This window comes from Uloborus diversus, chromosome 8, assembly GCF_026930045.1.
Source record: "Uloborus diversus isolate 005 chromosome 8, Udiv.v.3.1, whole genome shotgun sequence".
NCBI lineage: Eukaryota > Metazoa > Arthropoda > Arachnida > Araneae > Uloboridae > Uloborus > Uloborus diversus.
This window is the reverse complement of record NC_072738.1, coordinates 74361755-74384881: the sequence shown is the minus strand read 5'-3', so window position 1 is coordinate 74384881 and position 23127 is coordinate 74361755. Positions and strand designations below refer to the sequence as shown.

Genomic DNA, 23127 nt, shown 5'->3' with positions numbered 1-23127 from the left:
TGAATTTTAAAGCAGTGACTGATTTGTTCTTAAAGCCATGATACAGTTGAGATAACATATTAATACTTTTACTACAGGTCATTTCCATTAATGATCATGCTTTTTCCAAGAAACTACCATATGATTTCTTTCATTTTTCATTTTTATAAGCTGAAAAAGAAATCTATTATTTTGCAAATAGGTTCCTAGATCAAAATGACTCTTTTAGGTGCACCTACACACATTTTTTTTTTTAATGTTAATTATTGATTCCATCCCCAAAGATGAATTAGTTGTCTAATTGTGACAATATGTTCCCTTGAGTTTGAAACCAGCGAGTCAAATGCATTCTGCCACTTTGGGCCTCTGACTCTAGTATTACTTCTTTAGTAAACAAAAATGTTTTTATTCAAAATATGCTGTGTATGTTTTGTGTTCTTTTTAATTTACCATTGGAAAAAAAAATGCAAAAGAGAAGTCAATTAAAAGAATGAAATAGTTAAATTAATGAATAAAATAGTTAAATTAATTAATCCTTTAGAGGGGGACGGGCCCCTTGGACCCCCCCCCCCCTAAAATCTGTTAATGCACTTAACAAAATAATGCATTGAATATAGCAGACAGAAATGAGTTCTTTTTAAAATTAGACATGGTTAGCTTATGGTTAAAACGGAACTGAACATTTATCTTGCTGAAGTGGATTTTTTGTTGTGTTGCCACTCATTGTAATGATATTTTATTGTATTTATATATTTTAAATGCTGCTTAGCAAAAGTTAGGATTCTGAACAATTCTGAAAATTACAATAATACTTTATAAACTAAATATTATAACATTTAATAGAAATGAAACAACATGATGACTAACTTTAATTTACTGAAAATGAAGCCTTCATGTTCTTCAAACTTATCTATTTCCTCTTGTACTAGATTTCCCTTTTCTTCTACAATAACAAGAAAAAAATGTTTAAAAAATAACAATTTTCAATAGTATATTTTAATAATAATAAACTAACACAGTGATATGAAACCAGAACACAATTGAAGACCTCTGTGAAAGAAGGAAACAGCTTCACTTTTTGAAAAATTTCAAAAAATCACAAAAACAATTTAATAATTCATTTACATTTTGTCTGTATATTTAATGCATAGCTAAAATTTGCCTCTATGAAACCAATTTCATGGACAGTGAAATAAAATATAATGTTACCTAGGTATAACTGATTGTTACTAACTGGAGCTGACCTGCTCTTGTTTTTAAGTACATTTAATAATCCAAACAAACTTTGGATTTTAAATAATAATCCAAATATTTCAGTAAGTTACCGCTCTATAGCCAGGGCTAAGGCAGAAATACATGAAATACACGGCCAACTTGGTCATTTCGGCGGAGGACTGCAGTTTCATGCTTATTAGCACTCATCAGCCCGGCATAGGAAGTGACCGAGCCGGAAGTGGAAAACCTCTTAAGGAAGCCAAGAGTGCCAAACAAACTGGTAGCTAATACAGAATTAGCACTGACCAGTTGGCACTCCTGGCTTTCTTAAGAGGTTTTTCACTTCCAGCTCAGTCACTTCTTATGCCGGGCTGATGAGTGCTAATAAGCACAAAACTGCAGTCCACGACTGGAATGACTGAGTTGGAGGTGTTTTTTATGTATTTCTGTCTTAGCCCTGGCCATAGGGCAGTAATTTACTGAAATTACCATGCCTTGCCTTCAATCTTCGAGTTGAACCGAACCATAGCTTCGGTCACTCATCTGGCCAGTGCTAATTCTGTATTAGCTAGCAGTTTGTTGCCACTCCTGGCTTCCTCAAGAGATTTTCCACTTCCAGCTCAGTCACTTCCTATGCCGGGTTGATGAGTGCTAATAAGCACAAAAACTGCAGTCCTCGACTGGAATAACTGAGTTGGCAGTGTATTTCATGCAATTCAAATATTATACAGTTCTAAAATGAAAAAAAAAATTCAAGTCTTGTGATAAAAAAACACCTTAGTTTTAAAATAATACAACAAATCATATGACAATTTTCTTTGCTTTCTCCTGGAATGTAGCCTGCTAAAGCTCATTTTCTCCATATCTTATGAAAGACTGGATGGGGATATCTCGACTAGATCCTATACACAATGAAAGATAACCTTTTTCTTCATACATCTCAAAGTAAAACAAAAAAATCAACAAAAAGTGCAGCTAACCTGTTCTTGCAATGAGGTCTTCAATTTTCAATGAACATTTAATCAATATGAAAAGCAAGCTTTGTCAAGTTTTAATTACTACAATGATTTCTTTCAAGATACAGCATAACAACATTTTAATTCTTAAAAATGTACACAGTCATAAATATAAAATCAAGATACCTTTTACTTTTGTATCATCTTGGGCTTTATACTCGGTGCTTTTTACGGCTAATTCCACACCATAACCAGATAGACGAACTTTCCTCTTTTTTCTTTTCTAAGAAATAATGCACTGAGTGAATTTTAGGGGAAATTCAAAAGTCAGGTCATGCTAAAAATGAATATGTCTATTCAAACCAAACACATAAATGAAGAACAATTACATGCATAAATGGAAAATATTTGTTTTATTTTAACCTATTATTACAGTTAATATCTAGAAACTATAGTACTTTTACTGTACAAAGAATTTAATACATTATAAGCCTAACAAAAAAAAAAAAAGAGTCATTCCAAGTACTTGACTGTAAACAACTTATTCCCTCACTTTAAATTAAACAACTAAATTACTGTGAATATTTTAGCTGAAATTTTAGAGGAAAAAATCTTATAACTTTAACTAAAATGAGTTAGAAAAAAAAAATATTTGTTGCTTATTTGGGTTGAATATTAGAGAAAAAGTGTTTACTTATTCTCAAAATTGCTAGGCTTGTGATTAAGTTCTTTTTGAACGTCACCTGCTCGTTTGCAAACATAAACTTATACACAAGTCACATTTGAATTAAAATTAAGTTTAAAAATTATTTTTATGCTAATGTTTTTAATCAATGTCATGAAAAAATAGTCTAATTTTACCGAATAGTTAATTTTTATCATGCAGTGAAACCTAAGTATAACAATACTGTCTATAACAATTAACCTGTCTATAACGATATTTTCCTTGGTCCCAGCAAAATTTTAGCATAAATAATCAAACTGTCTATAATGATAACCTGTCTATAACAATATTTTTTAAGGTCCCAACAGCATCTTTGTAGACAGGTTTTACTGTATCTATTATTTGTGAATGAAGTGCATCAATTTAAATAAACAATGAACAAACACAATATATATCACCAAAATGTTCAACTCACAGCAACAAAATGACGAACTGCAAAAGAGAGTTCGCTCTTTTCAGCTTTGCTCATAAGAAAGTTATAAAGCTTATTAAATGAAGATGTGCCAATTTCTCCATAAAGAATGACATCTGCAGATTGAGCAGCATTTGGGAAGATGTGATCAACTTGATACACAACAGAAGTAGCATTCCTGCATGACAATCATTTTGTTTAGTAACATTTTAATAACAAATTAATATTTAATAACAAAAATAGAGTACAAAACAGTTTTGATATTACATGGAACAAAGTTTGAGATTATCACAACACGAATTTGATAGTAAACAGTATAAATGTGGAATTCAACATCACAATTTTGATATAACGCTATTGAAAAAATTGGATATCATTTTTGTTTCAATACACTGTTAAAAAGCATAGAAAGCAACACTAAACTAAATTTGGCAAACCTTTCATTTAAAAAATGTAGCAGTAGAATAATTCTAGTTATTTTATTTTCTTGTTGTTGTTTCTTAGATAAACTTTATTGTTGCAGAAGTTATCCAATTTCCTTTTTCATAGCATGTGTTTTGATATTTTTAAATGAAGGTGAGAAAGTTTATTTAATTTATTTTTTTTAAATATATATATATATATATTCATCAAATTTTATAACTTAAGACATGACTTCAAGACAACACAATACACATTGCCTTGATTTACATAATTTCAAAGTTTCTTATTATACAGTTTCGATACAACACGGTACAAATTGTCCTGATTTATGTTATATAAAGACATAAAAATGATTGAAATAATAATTTAAATAAATAAATTAAAAATTCTCTTATAACACAGTTTTAATGTAGCACAGTTTAAATTAACCGTGTAATACAAGGTTTATGGTTAGTAAAAGAATGAGGGAGGCCATGAGTAAAATGCACATCAAAGTGAATGAATGACGCTAATATTACAAGAAAAGAATATAAATCATAACACAACCTTGAAGATTCTGACAAAAGGGATTTTAATGTAGGAATGTCACAAGCAATTTCTTCACCAACAATAGCAATCACTTCGCAGTTAGCAGGAAAGTTTTGATCGTAGGCAATCTGAAACATAAATACAAGAGTATCAACAAAGTATCCCTAAAACAATTTGAAGTATTACTTAAGATTACCACAAAGAATATTAAAATCTCACTAGATCGACCCTCTCTTTTGCTCTCTGGAATTAGTCATTAAGAGACTTTGTCACTTAATGAAGAAATGCAAAATATTGATAATCTCAAAAAAATTGTATCTAAAAAAATCTTGAATAAAAAGTGTTTAATAAGATATTAAAATTAGTTTCATTTTTTTTTTTTTTTTTTTATTGATTGGAAAAAAAAGTTCATTAAGCAATTACCAAAGGAAATAAATCATATGAAATAGCACCATACCATGGGCGCAAGTTTGGGGATGTGTTCAAGACGGAAAATATTTTGAGCCCCCCCCCCCCCCATACACACATGCGTGCTTAAGGAAAAATTTACGATCATAAATGTTGTAGATTTTGAGTATGGCAGTTTTGGAATCTGTGTTTACTTTGAATTTTTCACTTTTGACTTTTCTAACAATATGGACCTAGTAGTTTTAATTGTAATATTTAAGAGTTTTGATATCGTAGTTCCAAAAACCACCAATAATTGGGGGTCTGGGGGCTCTCCCCGAATTCAAAAACTTCAATTTTTTTAAATTGAAGTCTAAAAAGCGCAATGATAGGCCATTTTGGTAAAGTTCAGTGAAAGGGGAGGTTCAGGGTACCAAAATCACAATATTGGGTGATCTTCAAAAATATTATGGAAAGAGGGAGGGGCGCTGGCTCTCCCCAAAATTGAAGCTTTAAAAACGAAATTGTACTCCCTCTTTCATAACATTTACACGCTTTTTGAATGCATTATCGAAGGGACGGAGTTCAAGAACCTCCTTCGGCAATATTTCGAAATTGAAGTTCCAAAAACGCAATTTTAGGCAATGTTGGATGATGTTGGGAGTAAAAGCAATCGGGGCTCCAAGCCATTAGCTTTTCTGCCAATCTTAAATCTTTTTATTGCAGCAATAAAATCGCATTTGACATAAGATTTTCACTTTTGCAACATAAACCAGTTTTGATCGGAAAGTCTCCCCAAGATAGCGCGAACAAACCAGAAAAGAATGAAAGGTGGGGGAAGGGTATGGGCGATTAATGAACTGGCAAATGAGAAAAAAAAACGAAAGGACACACACCTCCAAAAGCACGTTGTAAACAAAACAAGCTCATGGCGGAAAATCAAGAGAATGTCCATGTAAATTCGTGGTTATGGAAAGATCCTGCAATTAAAGCATATTTTTCGAACACTCAATTTTTCTTCTTTTAGTAAAAACTGAAGTAAAGTAATAGAATTTCTTTCCGTCCCGACCTCCGTCTCGGAAATTTTGTCCAGGACGGAAATCCGTCCCGAGACGGAAGGTCTTGCACCCATGCACCATATTCATAAAAATGACAAAATACCTAGCTGAGACTTTTCAAATTTTACCAAGCTTTTACAGCACCTTTGAACATAAAATACCTAGTTTACACAAGATGAATCGTCTCAAATACAAAAATTTCCATTTATCTAGATATATTATTCTCCGTAAATTTTGAAGAATTTTTCTAAGTAAAAGAGATTAAATCGAATGAATAATTTTCATTAAATACAAACTTTTTCTATTGATAGCAAAAAGCTACATTTATTTATTTATTTTATATTGTTCACTGTAAAGTTCACCTTTTTGCTTTTAGAATTAAGAATCTTTTAGAATTAAGAATCTAGTACGAAGAAAATGTTAACATTTTTATTTTATACATCAAATTTAAACTTTTTAAAAGTTAAAATTTCCTGTTATTGGAAACCTAAAGAATTGTTACAAATTCTGTAAATAGTAATTATTGTAGTAACGTGACCTGTAAATAGTTTCCGCTAATGAATATACAACCCCTTAACATTCGGCTAAAGTATACGATACCCCTATTTCTTTTTTGTTCGTTGATAAAATTTGATAACGGTCTACTATTTAAGAGAGGCATTTGGAATCTTGTGGAATATATTTGAGAAATCTCTTTTGTTGTATATAAAAAGCGTTATGCATGATAAAGAGTTCAGTTTTGATTGAGATCTTGTACAGAGAGTGTATTAGCTCTGTTTGTTGCGAGGCATTTCGCTGTGTTGTTTTCGTATTTGGAAGTAAATACGTGTGTAACCGTTGAGTTTACGGTGTTGAGTGATATCTGCTTAATTGCTGATGATTAATTTAGCAGTTCTTAACGATCTCTCCTGTACATAGTGTAAATAAAGCTCCTGTGTTTTTATCAAGAACTGTGTCTTCATTTCAAGAAAGTTGGAAATCGCGCCGGATCCATTACAATTGGCGCCCAACGTGGGGCTCCTTCTGGACTTTCTTGGAGTAAGTGTAACTTTGGACATTTTTTCATAAAGACATTTTGAATGTGGACTTTATTTTTATGGTGATTACTCGCGCAATGGATAAACAATTAAAACAACTTCTTGAAGCAATCAACTCTGTGAAGAGTGATATGGCGGCTAATCAAGAACAATTAAAAAGTGATTTGACTGCAAGTTTTACTGCAAATCAAGAACAATTAAAACATGACATTGCGGCTAATCAAGAACAATTGAAAAGTGATTTAATGGTGCTGAAAAATGATTTAGCTTCTAACCAAGAGGAAATTAAAAACGACCTAACTTCGGCAAAGACTGTGATGGAAAATAAATTTAATGAGATAGAGCATCGAGTTGATGCTTTTGATGAAAAATTTGAAACAGTAGAAAACTGTATCGCAACAGTTGAAAATCATGTGGATGAGAAAATTAAGAACATGGAAAGGAGCTGGGCGATCGCGGAAAGCAGCTCTGTACAGTTTGGCGCTCCCACATCGGTTGCTCGACCGTCCATTAAACTTGCCACATTTGATGGGAAAACTTTGTGGCAGGTTTACAAAACTCAATTCATGATAGTGGCGGAAGCGAACGGATCGGACTCTGCTACCAAGGCCTGCCATCTTGCAGCATCCCTGAGAGGTGACGCAGCACACATTCTTCAGACCCTTCCGGACAGCCAGCGCCTGGATTTCGCCGCCCTCACATCTGCGTTGGAGCTTCGCTTCGGTGAGAAGTGCCAGAAAGATTTAAGCCGACTCCAGTTGAAGTCCCGTTTCTAGAAAACCGGGGAAACCCTGCAAGAGCTTGCGGCGGACATCGAGAGACTGTCTCATCTTGCTTTTTGCGACTGCCCTGCGGATGTTCGAGACAACCTGGCACTCAACTACTTCATCGACGGGGTTCGAGATCCGGAAATCCAGAAAGCTCTATGGATGGCGGATGTCAAAGACCTGAATTCTGCTGTTATGTATGCGATGAAGTTGGAGGCCACCCAGCAAGCAACCCGTGTGGATCGCCATCCCATCCTGACTCTGGAAGCTGATGAGTCTGATTTCAGGTCGTCCCATCTCGCTGAACTTGAGAGACAACTCGGTGACTTGGCAAGACATCTGAACAGCATAACAGCCCAAAAGAAACAAGAACAGAAGTGCTGGAAATGCGGTAGTGAAGGGCACCTGCGAAGGAGTTGTCCGGCTTGCCAAGCTACGCAAGGGAAAGAAATCACCTCTACCAGAGCTCTGCAGATTTCCTCTACTAGTAGTGGCAGTGATGGACTTTTCATTTACGCACATGTAAATGGGAATCCCTGCAAACTGATTGTCGACACTGGAGCCAATGTGACAATCATTAGGACAGATGTGGCTTGTGAATTTGGATTGAAACTGTTGTGGACATCACCACGCGTAAGTCTCCAGACTGTGACAGGTGACAAAATTGAGATTGAGGGAAAAGTGGACTTGGAAATAGTGTTTGGGAATGCCACCTACCATCATACGACATTCGTTGCTGATATCACGGACCCCTTCATTCTCGGATTGGACTTTTTAAAGAATTATGACTTCAACCTCGACTTCAAGACTAATGAGCTGCACTCGATGAGAGAAGACATAGCCGTTTTCCCCGCAGAAAGTGATGTAAAATCAGCTCATCAAATAATAGCCCCAACAGATTTATCGATTCCCTCAAGGTCAGAATCATTAATACCTGGCTCCATTGAAGAAAGCAATAGTTTTCGATTTGGACTCATTGAATACCCTAACCTAAACAATAACCTAAAAGGAGTGTTAGTAGCATCTACGCTTGTGGACCTTTCTAAAGATGTAATTCCTGTGAGAGTCGCCAACGTGAGTGAAAGGCCAAGGAATATCTGGAAAGGTGAAGTGTTAGCAACTTGTACTCCAGTAAACTGCATCATTAGAAGAATTAATTCCCCCAAGACTGTGTCTTCTGAGTCCTTGACATCGAAGTTAATTGGGAGTGCTCCATTATCAAAAAATCAAAGAACTGCTGCGGAACAATTGCTGGACGACTTCAAGCATCTGTTTTCATCTACATCGGAGGATGTTGGCCGTACGAATTTACCGCAGCATAGGATTTACACTGGAGAATACCCTCCTATTAAACAGCATCCAAGACGACTACCGTTCGCCAAGAAGGAAGAGGTTGAGACCCTCATGAAAGAGATGAAGGAGAATGATGTAATCGAACCATCATCCAGTCTTTGGGCCTCTCCCATCGTCTTGGTCCGAAAGAAAGATGGCTCCACCAGGTTTTGTGTCGATTATGGACAGCTGAATGAAATCACCAAGAAAGACAGTTACCCTCTTCCACGGATAGACGACACCTTCGACACTCTTTCCGGACACAAGTGGTTTTCGACCCTGGACTTGAAGAGCGGCTACTGGCAGGTTGAGATACACCCTGATGACCGAGAGAAGACAGCGTTTACAACTGGACAAGGCTTATGGCGGTTTAAAGTGATGCCCTTCGGCCTCTGCAATGCACCAGCTACGTCGAGCGTCTTATGGAGACAGTGTTAAGAGGACTCTCTTACGAATCCTGTCTGGTCTACTTAGACGATATCATCATCGTGGGACGCAGCTTTGAAGAACATCTGGCTAATCTTAGGAAGGTGCTGCAAAAGCTTAAGGAAGCCAATCTGAAGTTAAGTCTGTCCAAATGTAATTTGTTCCGCCAGGAAGTGAACTACCTTGGTTACATCATCTCTTCTGAGGGTGTACAAACCGATCCAGAAAAGGTATCTGCGGTCAAGAGTTGGAGTCGTCCCGAAAACATCCATCAGCTGCGAAGTTTCTTGGAGCTCTGCATGTACTACAGGAAGTTTGTAAAGGGTTTTTCCAACATTGCACGACTTTTGCATAAGCTGACGGAGAGCAAGCAAAAGTTTGAATAGTCCAAAGAATGCGAAGATGCATTTCTACGACTGAAGGAGGCTTTAACATCAACGCCTATCCTCAGCCTGAAAAATCCTTCATCCTGGACACTGATGCGAGCAATGAGGGCATCGGAGCTGTTTTATCCCAAGGAATTGACAGCAATGAACATGTCATCGCATATTGGAGCAAATGCTTATCAAAGTCGGAGCGAAATTACTGCGTCACCAGAAAGGAGTTACTGGCCATAGTGAAAGCTGTAGAACACTTCCATCATTACCTCTACGGCCAAAAATTTCTGCTTCAGACAGATCATGTCTCGTTAACTTGGCTTTTGAACTTCAAGAATCCAGAAGGCCAGATAGCCAGGTGGATACAGCGGCTCCAGGAATATGACATGGAGATCAAGCACCGAAAAGCGTTGTCTCACGGTAATGCAGACTTTTATTAAGGAGACCCTGTCCTGAGAACTGCAATTATTGTTCCCGAATCGAGAAACAGTATGGAATGACTAGCCCTACTGCCTATCAGGTGACAGTGACTCCAACATCATCAGAACCTGATCCATGGAGTGACGACCAAGTTCGAAAAGATCAACTTGAAGACCCCGACATAAAACCAATTTTGGAGTTCATGGAGAGTGACAGTCGGCGACCTAGCTGGCAGGACGTTTCCATCTTCAGTCCTGCAACAAAAAGATACTGGGCTTTATGGAACTCGCTCCATTTACGGAACAGCGTGCTACACGGAAAATGGGAATCTGACGACGGCAAAACATCTAGGTGGCAGTTACTACTTCCCCGTTCAAGGATTTCAGATGTTCTGATGAAAGAAATACATAGTAGTGCGACTGGAGGACATTTTGGTATCTTGAAAACCCTCAATAAAGTTCGAGAGCGCTTCTTCTGGAGCAAGGCGAAGGATGACGTGGAGAAGTGGTGCCATTCTTGTGACGCCTGTGCTGCTCGTAAAGGACCGAAGAAAAGAAGCAGAGGGAAGCTACATCTGTACAACGTTGGAGCTCCTTTCGAACGAATTGGGATCGACATCCTGGGTCCTCTACCAAGAACTGCTGATGGGAACAAATACATTCTTGTTTCCATCGACTACTTCACCAAATGGCCCGAAGCGTATCCCATTCCAGATCAAGAAGCTACCACCGTAGCAGAGACTCTAGTCCAACATTGGATCTCGAGACATGGAACACCTTTGCAGATTCATTCCGATCAAGGGAGGAATTTCATCTCTGCTGTGTTTAAGGGACTATGTCAAATTTTCGGAATTGAGAAAACTAGGACAACACCACTACACCCACAATCGGACGGCATGGTGGAGAGATTTAACCGCACAATCCTGAATAATCTCTCGCTTATGGTATCCAGAAATCAACAGGATTGGGACAAGAAGCTACCTTTGTTCCTGCTGGCCTACCGCAGTGCTGTCCACGAGACTACTGGATATGCCCCATCTCAGATGCTCTTCGGACGAGAGCTTCGGCTACCTTGTGATCTCGTCTTCGGTCGTCCTCCGGATTCGCCTGCATCGCCTGAGGAGTACATCCAGGATCTCCAGGCCCGGTTGGAAGACGTTCATAACTTCGCACGAGAGCGAATCAACATCGCGGCGGAGAAGATGAAGACCCGATACGACACAAGGTCTACTGGACATGAATTCAACGAAGGCGACAAGGTTTGGTTATGGAATCCCATCCGACGGAAAGGTCTTTAGCCCAAATTGCAGTCGCATTGGGATGGACCCTACAAAGTCCTTAACCGACTGAATGACGTCGTAGTGAGGATCCAAAAATCACCTAATGCAAAACCTAGGGTTGTACACTATGATCGGTTAGCCCCATACTATGGCCATAGTTCATGAGTATTACGTAAACAACCATGGTTGATAACATAAAAGTTGTAGATAATTCTTTTGCTTTTAATGTTTAGTAATATTTCTTGTTATTATTGTGTTTCCTATGCATTATTGGTTATGATTTAATGTGTGTATTTGTGAACATGTGATAGAAGTTTGGCATCCTTTCTGGGGATTGTACTGCCCAGGACGTAGGAAGGGGGCAATGTTACAAATTCTGTAAATAGTAATTATTGTAGTAAGGTGACCTGTAAATAGTTTCCCGTAATGAATATACAACCCCTTAACATTCGGCTAAAGTATACAATCCCCCTATTTCTTTTTTGTTCATTGATAAAATTTGATAACGGTCTACTATTTTCGAGAGGCATTTGGAATCTTGTGGAATATTTGAGAAATCTCTTTCGGTGTATATAAAAAGCGTTATGCATGAGAAAGAGTTCAGTTTTGATTGAGAACTTGTACTGAGAGTGTATTAGCTCTGTTTGTTGCGAGGCATTTCGCTGTGTTGTTTTCGTATTTGGAAGTAAATACGTGTGTAACCGTTGAGTTTACGGTGTTGAGTGACATTTGCTTAATTGCTGATGATTAATTTAGCAGTTGTTAACGATCTCTCCTGTACATAGTGTAAATAAAGCTCCTGTGTTTTTATCAAGAACTGTGTCTTCATTTCAAGAAAGTTGGAAGTCGCGCCGGATCCGTTACAGTATATTTAAAACAATCTGTATTAAATGGGAACTATAATTGCACTTAAAAATGAAATTTGCTTACTTGGTGAAACAATTCCACAGCAGGAGAATATGTTCGAAGAGCCAAGGAAAATTTAAGTAGAGCAACTTTTGTAGGTGAGAGATAATTACTGCTAATATTCAATACAGATTCATATGAAGCTTTAGCTACATCTGTAAATAAAAAAAAGAAAGTAAATACATACATATTTGCAAGCATGACCCAAAATATTGATACTTACAAAAAATTAAAAATCAGTTTTGAAAACAGCATTGGAAACAACAATTTGAACAGAAATCCCATCCTGCCTGTGTATTACGTAACATTAAGAATAGATGAAGTATATATCAACTGAACAATAGTTGCAATATTTTGAGCACCAAACCAATAAACTACTACATCTTTTGGGCAATATGCCAAACTAGTACAAAATGAATATCGGGCATCTATTCAATGTTAGGCAAAAAAAGGGGGGGGGCATATGTGGGAGAAATTTGACGAAGACATATCAAGCAATAAAAACCTTGAGCATATATGCTTTTGATTTATGAAGAGCTGCACTAGATTGGCAGTAACAGGAACTATCTTCAACTTCCTATTACTGACGAACTATAAACAGTGAAACCTGTCTACAACGATGCGGTTGGGACCTAAAAAAATATTATTATAGACAGGTTATCGTTATAGACAGTAGGACTCGGCCGATGCATCGGCGCCGATGGTTCAATAATTTAGCCATCGGCATCGATGGCCGATGCTAACTTGGAGGAAACGTCGTCCCATCGGCCTTAAAAAACATCGAAAAGCCGATGGAACTGGCCGATGTTTTCGAAAAAAAGGACCTTCGCTTTTTAATACAAAGTAAAGGGAGTTGCTTTCATATAAATTTCTTTACTTGAATTTCAGTATTATTTTCTATTTAAGTCACCCCTGAAAGAATTTTTAATACTGCATTCAGGTACATACAAGTTAATTATTGCGTTGTTTTTTGGGACTGGATGTGCGTATGTATCTCTCATAAGTCATAACTCAGAAATGGTACGCTGTAGAAGGTTGAAATTTCGTATGTGGGGTCTGCGTACGTTCCAGTTGTGCATTTCCCTTTTTGTTTTCAATCGGGTGTTCTAAAAGGCCTATTTATTCATTTTTTGTGGATATCAATTACTTATTTCAATGCAAAACTAACATAGCGTCTTAGACTGATTATTTGGTGATATATTGCCGAACTGGAGACCAACTTGGAAACAAGTATGAGATGGCAAAACCGGTTTTTGTGATATTTTGTTAGATTCCTGCTGAATCGATTTTAAATTGTTCAATATTTGTAATATGAATCACGGTAACGCAGTCTTTCTGACGACCAAAACTGCACAGTATACTACAAATGGGGTCTTACTAAACTCCTATATAAAGGCAGAAGAACCTTCTTAGATTTGTTTGAAATAGGTCTATTGATAAACCCAGCATTCTGTTGGCTTTGTTATTTGTAATCCTGCACTGTTGACTAAAATTGAAGTCCTGATGAACTAAGATACCCAGATTAATAATATTTTCTGCCTGACTAATTATTGAACCCTGTAAACGATAACTCATATGCTTATTTCAATGACTTAAGTGTAGCACTTGACATTTTCCTACATTAACTGCCATACACCACTTATCCGCCCACTTTGTAATATAATCTAAATCCTCTTGAAGCTGTTTTACCTGTTCTTCGTTTTCTACAATCCCCATAACTTTTACATCATCAGCAAAACAATTCAGGCTTCCAGAAATATTCTCATTGATGTCATTCATAAAAATAATAAGCAAGAGAGGCCCTAAAACTGAACACTGAGGAACCTCGAGTAAAACATCACTCCATTTAGAATGATTTCCCCTCACATATACACTTTGTTTCCTTTCAGTCACCCAATTTCTAATCCAAAGTATAGTTTTTGCTCCTATTCATATATCAGATAGTTTGTTGAGAAGAGCAACATGCTGTATCTTATCAAAAGCTTTTTGAAAATCAATATAAACAACATCCACACACTTTTTGTTATCTAAAGCCAAGGTAACCTTGTCGTAGAAATGCCATAAATTAGTAGCACACGATTTACCTTTCCATACTGCAAACTAGTCAACATACTTCTAGTTTCTAAAAAATTCATAATCTCAATTTTGATCAAAGTTTTCAAAACCTTACAAACCACTGAAGTCAGACTTACAGGCCTATAATTCCCAGCATTACATTTAGACATTTTCTTGAAGAGCCAGTTTCCAGTCCTCTGGCACTGTCCCCGAGTTATAAGAAGCACTGAAAATATTTAAAATAACATCCACTAATTCCTCTGCACATTCAACTAAAATTTTTGGATAAACATTATCTGGTCCCGGAGCTTTAGTTGCTTTAATTTTTATCAAATGAAATAGAACCTCCTCTCTGGAAAACACAAAATCCTCAAGTTGCATAATAGCTTGTGCTTTGCTAGTGTCAACTGTTGAAATACAGTTATTGTTAAACACACTGAGAAAAAAGTTATTAAGAACATTTGCAATATCCCTATCGTTTTGGATTAAATTTCCATGCTCATCAACCAATGGCCCAATTTGATTATTTCGAGCTTTCCAAGAAATAGCACAAGCAAAAAATCTTTTAGGATTCCAATCAATGTTATCTGCTAGCTCCTTTGCTCCAATTCCTTTTCCCGAAATCCGTACCAAATACTTAAAATTTCGTCTTGCCTTACAATACTGGAGCCTGTCTGCACTCTGACCAGTTTTCTTAAACTGACAAAAAGCCCCTTGCTTAGAATTTAGAGCTTCTTTAATATCCCTGGAGAACCACAAGGGCCAAATTTTAGTAGTAATACCTTTTCTTCTAAATGGAACATAATCCCCAACCGTCTTTGCCAGTTTTTCCTTAAATTCTGTCCACTGCTGATCTATGTCGCAATTTTCTAATCCTGACAAAAAAAATCTCTTTCAAGCTCTGCCTAAGAGCAACAAAATCTGTGTTTCTGAAATTGGGCACAAATATAAAATTTTCAACTATATACACCTCAAATTCAATCCAGAATCTAATGATGTTATAATCACTATCTCCAATATGATCCCCCTACACACAACCCCTGAACAGAACTTCCTATGCCACAAAACACTAGATCCAAAATCGCCTTCTCTCGAGTTCCCTGAGTTACAACTTGATATAAGAAACAGTTACCAATTACTTTTAAAAATTCCCCTTCTCTGCCATTACTAGGATAAAAATTATTCCAATCAATACCCGGGAAATTGAAATCCCCCATTATGATGACTGATCCTTTACTGGACATGTCACTAATAATGCGATACATCTGTTCATCTTGTCACTGGCTTGAATTAGGTGGCCTGTAAATGTTTCCAAAGCACAATTTTTTGCCCTTATTGCTCATCAATTCCAGCCAAACCATATCAATATCAGTAGGTTTATCATTTATGACCAATTCACTGCAAATGAAATTGTCCCTAACATAAAATAAAACCCCACCACCTCTTTTGCCCACTCTATCTTGTCTAAACAAATTATACCCAGCAACATGTAATAAACCTACATCAAATTCAGTAGCCCGTGTCTCTGTAATTCCAATAACATCCAACTTCTCATCTATAATTATGCTTTTTAATTCTTTCATCTTGTTCCTAATACTGCGAGCATTGGTATAGTAAACTTTAAGCATGCCTAAATTACTTTTATTTAACACCCTGAAATTTCCTAAATCACAATTGTTAAAATTACTACTCTTGTTCGACACTTTATTTCCATTTCTAGCAATACCCAAAAAACTTTTTTCCTCACAATACCTGATGCTTGAACCATGACCCCCCAATTCAAACTTAGTTGTTTTCTCTGAAACCGTTAAAATCAAACCACTATACAAGACAGCAACTTAAGCTGACACTGACGTCACGAGGCGCCGATGAAAAGCTCTGAGTGAACAGATCGATTGAAGGTTTGCAAGGAGGAGTTTCGATAAGACGCCGAGCTTGCTGGGGGTCTACTTGGCGAATTGATCCGCTTTGGCATATTTCACACGTTTTAATAACCATTTCGCAACTAAAATTATTCTAATAAGCGGGATATACCAACATTCATTATCAAAAAGGCAAATTATAACTGTTTTATACATTGAAAATGTATTATATTAAGCGGGATTTCCTTTCAATATACCAACAAGCGAGTTTGACTGAATAGCAGCTAATTTTATTAATAAATAATACTTTTTCGCTTCGCTTTTTCAACTAAAGAATATTTATTTTTCGTATTATTTTCTTCTAAAAATTTTTTCCTTCCCTCAGATATATAAAAATCGTTACGGATAGTTACGGCGATTTTTTTCTATTTTTTAAACTATGAAAAAGCTTTCCAAAAACAATCGGAATGCGCATAAATTTATTAAAAATGATTTTATTTCTTTTTGAAAGTAATGAAATCATGTTTGCAAACAGGCTTCAAGTTCTAATATGAGAAAAAAATGCAGAATGAACTTTAGATAATAATTTCTGACATGGTCAATCAAGTATGCTTAATTTTGGAGAATAAATTGTGATTCATTTACTTAGGGCTCATTTTCATCCTGACGAATTTGTCGTAAATACTTGCGTCTCCACAATTGGATATCTTCCCTTTCATTGAGCATGGAATTCCTTGATCTCTTCTTATAGACAAATCCTAAGTCCTGCATCAACCTCCTTGTCGTGTCGAGCGTCAAATTTGGAAGGTCAGCATCTTCGTTAACAATCTTCATGACTTTTGCCACTGTTGGAATTTCATTTCTTTTGAAAAATAAGTGAACTTTCCTCCGAATGGCAGACAGAACAAAGTCATCAAACTTCTGAAGACGCATTGCTTTGCCTTTTCTTGCAGGCCTTTTTTTCCCAGGTGTAGAAAAAGAGCCGTTGATGTTAAACTCTTTTCGCATTCGTAAGATGCTGCGACTTGAAACTCCTGTTAAGTTCAAAGTTTTATTCAAAATATCATGAACAGTATTGTTGGGATTCCACTCTTGTAACTTATGAAACACATTCATAACTATTGTTTTTGCTGAGGTTTTCAAAGCACTACCTTGCTTGTGAGGTTGGAAAACGTAATTCAACCTTGGAGTCGATTCCATCATAATCAATGAAAAAGAGCGAAACAAAATACAAAACAAGCAAACAAGATAAAATATAAAGCGAGCAAGCAAGATAAATATAAAAGGAGCGAGAGCGAAAGTCAACTACAGCGAACGAAAGTGAACGTTCATTCGCAAAATCGCGCCAAACGCAGAATCTCGGAAAATCGCCAACCGTTTGTGCGCTCTGATGGCTGACTTGTTTGCTTCTAAATCCATGAACTAATCCGCGCTGCGCCGCTCGTAAAATTTAAAATATTAAATAATTTACGCTAATAATGACGAAAAAGTGCTTTATGTTCATGGGTTTGACAAACTAACAGCATTTCTTAAGAAAAAGATCGAATTTTGTTCAAATAGTGGACAAGGAACTAGGAACTACTTCCTGCTCTTCGCCTCAGCTTATTTCTCCATAGTCAAGAAACCCTGATGTCAAGTGACCATTTTGACCCCTGTAGAGCTCGGATGCAGACCGTCCCTAGCAATCCAATCAAATTTACAATGACTCCATAACCCAGTCCCTTGAGAAAAGTTAAATTGGGGTTTTACTGTGTTGGATAAATGAGTAGTTATAAGCATGCTTAAGATTTTTTTTTTTTTTTTTTTTTTTTTGCATTCAAATTTTCTATTTTTAGCTTATGGAGAAAACTATTTCTAACAATATTAGAACTCAGAAATTACACTTTTATAGCTGTAATATTTTTAGCATACAGATATGCATTGAGTAGATGAAGTTTGCAGATTTTGAAATGGTCAGTGTAAGAGTATTTTTATTATTATAATCAGATCTTCAAGCGAAGACATTAAATAACTTTAAAATATTACAGTTCATAAATTTACAACGAAAAGTAATACTATTTTACAGTTTACAGAAAGTACCTACTAACAAAACTGAATTCCTGAAATTCAAATAACTTACTTTTATGGAAGATATTGTTTTGTAATTTTGAACAATCATTAATAAATTTCCAGAATAGTTCTGGGCTTTCTTCTGCTAAGAATTCACTGAAAAGAAAAAAGAAAAATATATTAAATCTTGCAAATAAATTCAAATTTCAGCACTATTTTTAAAAATTACATTTTATCCCAGAAAAAACCAGGGCTGTGGAGTGACAGGAAAAATTACTTTCTTTGGCTCCGACTACAGGAATTTTAGAACCTTCGATTTCGATTCCTTTATCCCAAAATCAGCCTACTCCAACTCCGCAGTCCTGGAAATAACTAAGTACAATGCTCTTATGAACCAATAAAAGTGATTTCAGTTGAATGCAAAGTTCTCCATATAGGAAAATTTTACTACTCGGAAAACTCGAAATATACTTATAAGAAAGGGAGAGAAAAAATCTAGAAAAGGGTAAGAAATCTTGGAGAGAGTTTCCCTTTCACTCAAATATTTACAAAAGGGTCACAAAGCAGACCCAATTTGTTCGTATGGACCATTGATATATAAACATATTAATAATTTCCGGCAACAACATCATAGTTCAAAAAGCCTACTTTTTAAGTTATGGCAGTGTTGCAGCAAAGGAGCAATACATACAGAAGTAGATGCTGGCGTTAACCAAGGCGGGCTCGATTGGAGAATTTTTGCGGGGCCCTTTACAGAATGATTGCATTTAATTTGAGGCAGAAAAAGAGTGAGAGTGAATTAAAATAACGTTAGACAAGTTTAACCCTGAGAAATTCTTAATGAGCAATTTAGTGCTGTTTCAGAAAAGTTATGTCCAAATGATACATGACCTAAAAATGAAATATAAGACTGTCTGTAGTGACATTAGCAATAGGACAGAGATGGGAGGTCAGTCGACCTCTCCCAGAAAATTTTGAAAACTGAAGTCTTCATAACTCAGTTTTATTCAGAAGTTCCAGAAGGGAGAGACGATCAAAGGCCTCTCCCAAAAGAATTTTGAAAACTGACTTCAAAATAACAAGTATGGGCAATTTTTGGTAAAATTAAGGGAAAGGGATTAGGGATTCTCAACTGGAGTTTTTCAAAAAATGAAGTCAGATCTAAACTAACTTGGATGACCTTAGGGGAATCGATGACCTCCCAAGTTTTTTGATATGAAAGAGTAAAAATGCCATTTTATACTATTTTGTTAACGACAGATGAAAGAGGAGATGACACCATCTAGAATGTTTTTCGAAACTGACGCCGATTTTGAACCATTTTAAGAAAGGAAGAGGCGGGCTGTTCTGTGGAATTTTCTAAAAGCTAAATTTTAGCTATTGGTGGTGATCTTAGGGAAACGGGTGAAAGGACTCCACTCCCCTAGAAATTTATTGAATGTAGAACTTTAAAAACGTAACAGAAGGCTACTTTTGAAGATATTAAAGGAGAGAGGAATCTCCCCTTTTAAGAATATCCATTTGGAAATGTTTTGAAATTGAAAATTTTAAGTCTCAATTGGAGGCAGTACTTGGAGAACTCCTAACCATCATGTTAGATGAAAGAGCAGAGTTTGGAAGTTGCCCCTAACAATTTTTTGACATCGAAATTTAAAAAAACGAATTTTAGGCTATATGTTAAGACTTTGCGGGAGGGATGGATGTTTTGAAACCCCATCCTTCAGAAATGTTTGACATTGAAGGTCTAAAAACTTATTTATTGCAATGTAATAACTTGTGTTCTAAGTAAGATCTAACAATTCCACATCACTGCGAGGAGAATTATGGGATGGCAGATCCCAATCTTGGCGGTATGCTGCCCTAAAGCTAAAGAGACTTGGAGTCGTCATCACTCAGTCATTTGTTATTATTGTTACTGCTGAGGTTAAAAATTTAACTTTTATGTTGTTCATTTACATCGAAAGCTTTTACCAACAATCGATTGTGGTACAGCATTAATAACTATTTTCACAAGCAGTTGTAGGCAAAAAATTTGTTTTCTATGGAATTATTTTGAAGATGTTTCAAACATCAATCATGCTGTAATTGAGGGGTGGGCTTTAACAATTGCACAATTGGTGATATTTGAAGCAAGTGGTATTTAAGATTATAAGAGTACTATTGTAAATTGTATTTTCCAGAAAATTTTCTCATTGAATTTTTGCACTTTTCCCACTAGAAATAAAGAAATAAAATTGATAAATTAACTGAATTTAAAAGATAAGCTTTGGGGCTCCTAATATTCGGTTACCTCGGATCAATTTTCTCTTTGCCAGCATGCGATTGTTACGTCCTGAGATGGGGCCTTTATTTCGTTACTCATCGTACTAATCGACTATAGCATTAAAAATTTGTTCCTTGAGGTCCCACTACCAAGCTCACTTTCTCATAACCGGTTGGTATAGGGTGCAGTAAGTATGACTATTGATTTCAGATGTTCAACTGGACAGATAAAACTTTTATCCGGAAATTTATTTGACGCATATAGTTTTGGAGATATATTTTTCTAATTTAACTCTGAATGCTTTTAGCAAATTTAAAAGTAGCTAAAAGCTCCAGGACTCTCATTTACTCCATTGATTGGACTAAAAGTAGCTCAACACACCCAGATTAATCATCAGTTAAATTCTAAATTTGAACTTTTTATTTTAATTTTTTTTTTCTCGTTTATCTAAAGATGATTTTTTACTTTTGGTGCGGGGCCGCTGCTAGAGCGGGGCCCGATTTGATCCTTTTGCTGTAATCGGCCTAAGGCCGGCTCTGAGTAGATGTACACATACCTGGCTTCTAAATGCAACGGTGTATCTAACCACTTTGCATCTAATACAACAGAAACCGACTTCTGCAGAGTTTGTGCTTGAACAAATCTTAATATACATAGAGCTGCATGGATAAGTAGACATCTCTGAGAAAAATTCATTGTAACCTATAATTGAAGAAAAACATGTTTTACAAAATAAACTTAATTAAAGCACAATTATCTAAACTATAATGTTGACTAAAGAACAAGATGATTAAATTGAAAAACCAACTTAAATAAAGCACTAATTCTCAAGAAAAGGCAGCAAATAGCTATTTCAAGGCAACAATGGAGCCTCTTCATCAGTGCAAAAAACTCATCTCACAACCAGAAAGTCGTGAGAGAACTGAACGTTCAGTTCTCTCACTACTTTCTAAATAGAATAGCTATTTAGAAAGTAGCTATAAAAGAAATAGCTATTTGCTGCCTTTTCTTGAGAATTTGTGTTTTATTTAAGTTGGTTTTTCAATTTAATCATATTGTAGCACAAAACTCATTTGATCATTTTTCATTTAAAGAACAAAAAGTCCATCAAGCAGGAAATTATTAATAATTTCCTGAATGATGGACCATAACAATTAATGTCTATCACATAAATAATTATTTCTACAGTAAACCTAAGAGTCTGTTTTAAGAACTTAAATGAAGCTTCATTCACCTTGTAATTTTGACCTTTATGAAGTGTTGAACTGGAATGCATTAAAGGAACTTAAATCAGATCAATGATTCAACATGGAATAAGATATTGTATTCTTAAATTAAGCACAAATCTCGCCCATACAAAAAATTTTTGGTATGGGTGCCTGTGAGGGCACTTACAATGTGGATTTAGATTACAAAACTTTAATTTTTAGTGGGTTGTTCAGGGTTCATACTCGATTTGGATGAAAAAATTCCATGACTTTTCCAAGACTTTTTCATGACTTCAATGAAAATTTTCATGATCTTGTTACACGAAGAGAATAGCACTATTAAATCTCAAACTTACTAATTTTTGGAAATAAGCATTAACAAAACGTCTACATGAATGCCACAGCCTCATTGAAGCACTTACTCGCAATGGGAAAAATATAAGTTTACACTTAAAACACTAAACTATTCTTATTTGTCTTCATCATATAAATTTAAGTAACGTAAAAATGCAGTGAAACGAATATGATGATGGTTAAATATGTAACTTTTTTTTTATAAACAGGCAGAGTGATATTGAATGGGACAAAGGTTGAATGAGTGAGGCATCATCAAGTTTCAATAAATTTGCTTCAAAAGTTGCCTTTTAGTGTGAACAGAGCATTTAATCATCCATGTAACTTGACAGTATTTTGGTTCTTTAAAGTAAAGCCGCATAGTTTAGTTCTTTAAGTTTCTAAACCAGATCTTTTTTTGAAAAGCGATAACTTTGTGCAGGGTAAATTAGATAAAAATGGAACAACGTTTAAAAGCACAAAAAGGATAAGAAGTTTTTAAAAACGCAGACATGTTTCGGAGGCAATAGCCTCCTTCCTCAGTGCGAAATGAACAAATGGAAGAATAAAGGTCAAGGGAGAGTTTAAATGCGCAACCGGAAAAACATTGACCAATCAGCTATTAGCAAGTCCTGAGGCAAAATATGACGTATTCTAACATTCTAACATGTAAGATTGAATAAGATTAGAGAAAAATGAGGAACAGCAAAAGACTCATTGAACGCCTTAACTGAAAGGCGTTCACTTAAATTTCGTTTGAAAGAACATGAAAACCACGTTAAAAAACAGGAACTGAACAAATCTTCAATTGCTAAACATTGTTGGGACACAGGGCACAATTTTGTCTTTTCGGAGGGCAAGATCATTTGCAGACCTACAACAGTAGGTGAATTAGATTTTCTGGAATTTTTTTACATTCATAAAAATAGTGGGGCATATATCATATTCCTTGTCAATGTAATATTGGTTACGTGGGACAGACAAGGCGTTCACTTAAATTTCGTTCGAAAGAACATGAAAACCACATTAAAAAACAGGAACTGAACAAATCTTCAATTGCTAAACATTGTTGGGACACAGAACACAATTTTGTCTTTTCGGCCAAGATCATTTGCAGACCTACAACAGTAG

At 35.8% G+C, this 23127-nt stretch overlaps 1 protein-coding gene across 1 annotated transcript in view; it reads right to left on the bottom strand.

Moving 5' to 3' along the window:
- Positions 1–23127, bottom strand: part of LOC129228098 (UDP-glucose:glycoprotein glucosyltransferase 1-like) — a 103535-nt gene that overhangs the window by 75726 nt on the left and 4682 nt on the right. The window contains 7 exon segments of the mRNA XM_054862738.1: positions 847–922; positions 2337–2433; positions 3290–3464; positions 4256–4365; positions 12251–12381; positions 18263–18348; positions 21012–21157. Of these exon segments, the coding sequence (XP_054718713.1) occupies positions 847–922; positions 2337–2433; positions 3290–3464; positions 4256–4365; positions 12251–12381; positions 18263–18348; positions 21012–21151 (815 nt within the window). The 5' untranslated portion in view covers positions 21152–21157.